The sequence below is a fragment of the Trichechus manatus genome, unplaced genomic scaffold (genome assembly GCF_000243295.1).
Source record: "Trichechus manatus latirostris isolate Lorelei unplaced genomic scaffold, TriManLat1.0 scaffold00050, whole genome shotgun sequence".
Taxonomy (NCBI): Eukaryota; Metazoa; Chordata; class Mammalia; order Sirenia; family Trichechidae; genus Trichechus; species Trichechus manatus.
The window spans coordinates 16,421,886-16,422,811 of record NW_004443986.1 but is presented as its reverse complement, the minus strand read 5'-3'; the positions used below and the strand labels follow the sequence as shown (position 1 = coordinate 16,422,811).

The window sequence follows — 926 nt, the reverse complement described above, 5'->3', positions numbered from 1 at the left end:
ATAAGGAAGGCCAGATCATCAAAGACCTTACATACTGTGCTATAAAGTGGAGGTTTTATCCAGGGGGCTAGGGGTTGCATCCCTTGACTGGCTACATCAGAATTATTTGGATTGTTCATTAGAAATACAGATTCTAGGGCTCATCGAGGCCTTCTGAATGGTCTCTAGGGTGGGCCCTGTGATCTGAATTTTTAACAAGTTCCCCAGGTTGGCTTATGATATTTGATCTAAGAGACAACATGGCTTACAGAAAATCTGGCACAGTCATAAAGAACAAAAGGAGTTATCTCCAAATGTCTACTGGCTTTTCCTACTTCAGTGCTGGGGATAGTCCCCATCCTAGTTTGGAGCTTTGGGAAAAGGAGAAGAATCAATGGGATCGTGAGATGGGGGATGCAGAAGGGTACTCTCATGCCATGTGCACTGGCCATGAATGTTTGGCGACGAGGTCAAGAATCTTAAACGGCACCAAATGCTGGTTGCTCATTCAAGTAGTCTTCTAAATTCTCTTCCCGATGTGGAAATTGAACTTTTAAGGCAACTCAATTTCTCTGGAGAGGTACAACCATGAGATTTCTAAACCACTCTTTCTCAACTTCCTGAAGAACAGCTGTTAGTAGCTGTGAAACCTCCTTTCTACTATGAACAAAAGCTGGTGCCAAAAGACAGAGTGCTAAGGATAAGTCAGGTGGCTTTAAAGAAGCATGAGCTTACCTCTGTCAAATGCCATTTTGACGTCTTCGATGTGTTCAGTGAACCCAGAGACTCTGTAAAGACCTTCTGACTTTAATCCTGTTAAAAAGAGAGAAAGATACTTTAATGTTAGCTCCAAAACATCTAAAAAGGCTCTCATTTCATGTCTCTGCTGCATGCTACCAGGAAATGAGAAAATATCATCAGTGCTCTTATAGATTATACACTGTAAT

The 926-nt window shown here is 41.8% G+C and overlaps 1 protein-coding gene across 2 annotated transcripts in view; it reads right to left on the bottom strand.

Moving 5' to 3' along the window:
- CHN2 (chimerin 2) overlaps positions 1-926 on the bottom strand; it is a 349,869-nt gene that overhangs the window by 6,914 nt on the left and 342,029 nt on the right. For both annotated transcript variants that reach the window (XM_004377494.2, XM_004377495.2), the window contains one exon: positions 715-792. In XM_004377494.2, the coding sequence (XP_004377551.2) occupies positions 715-792 (78 nt within the window). The remainder of the gene's footprint in view (positions 1-714; positions 793-926) is intronic.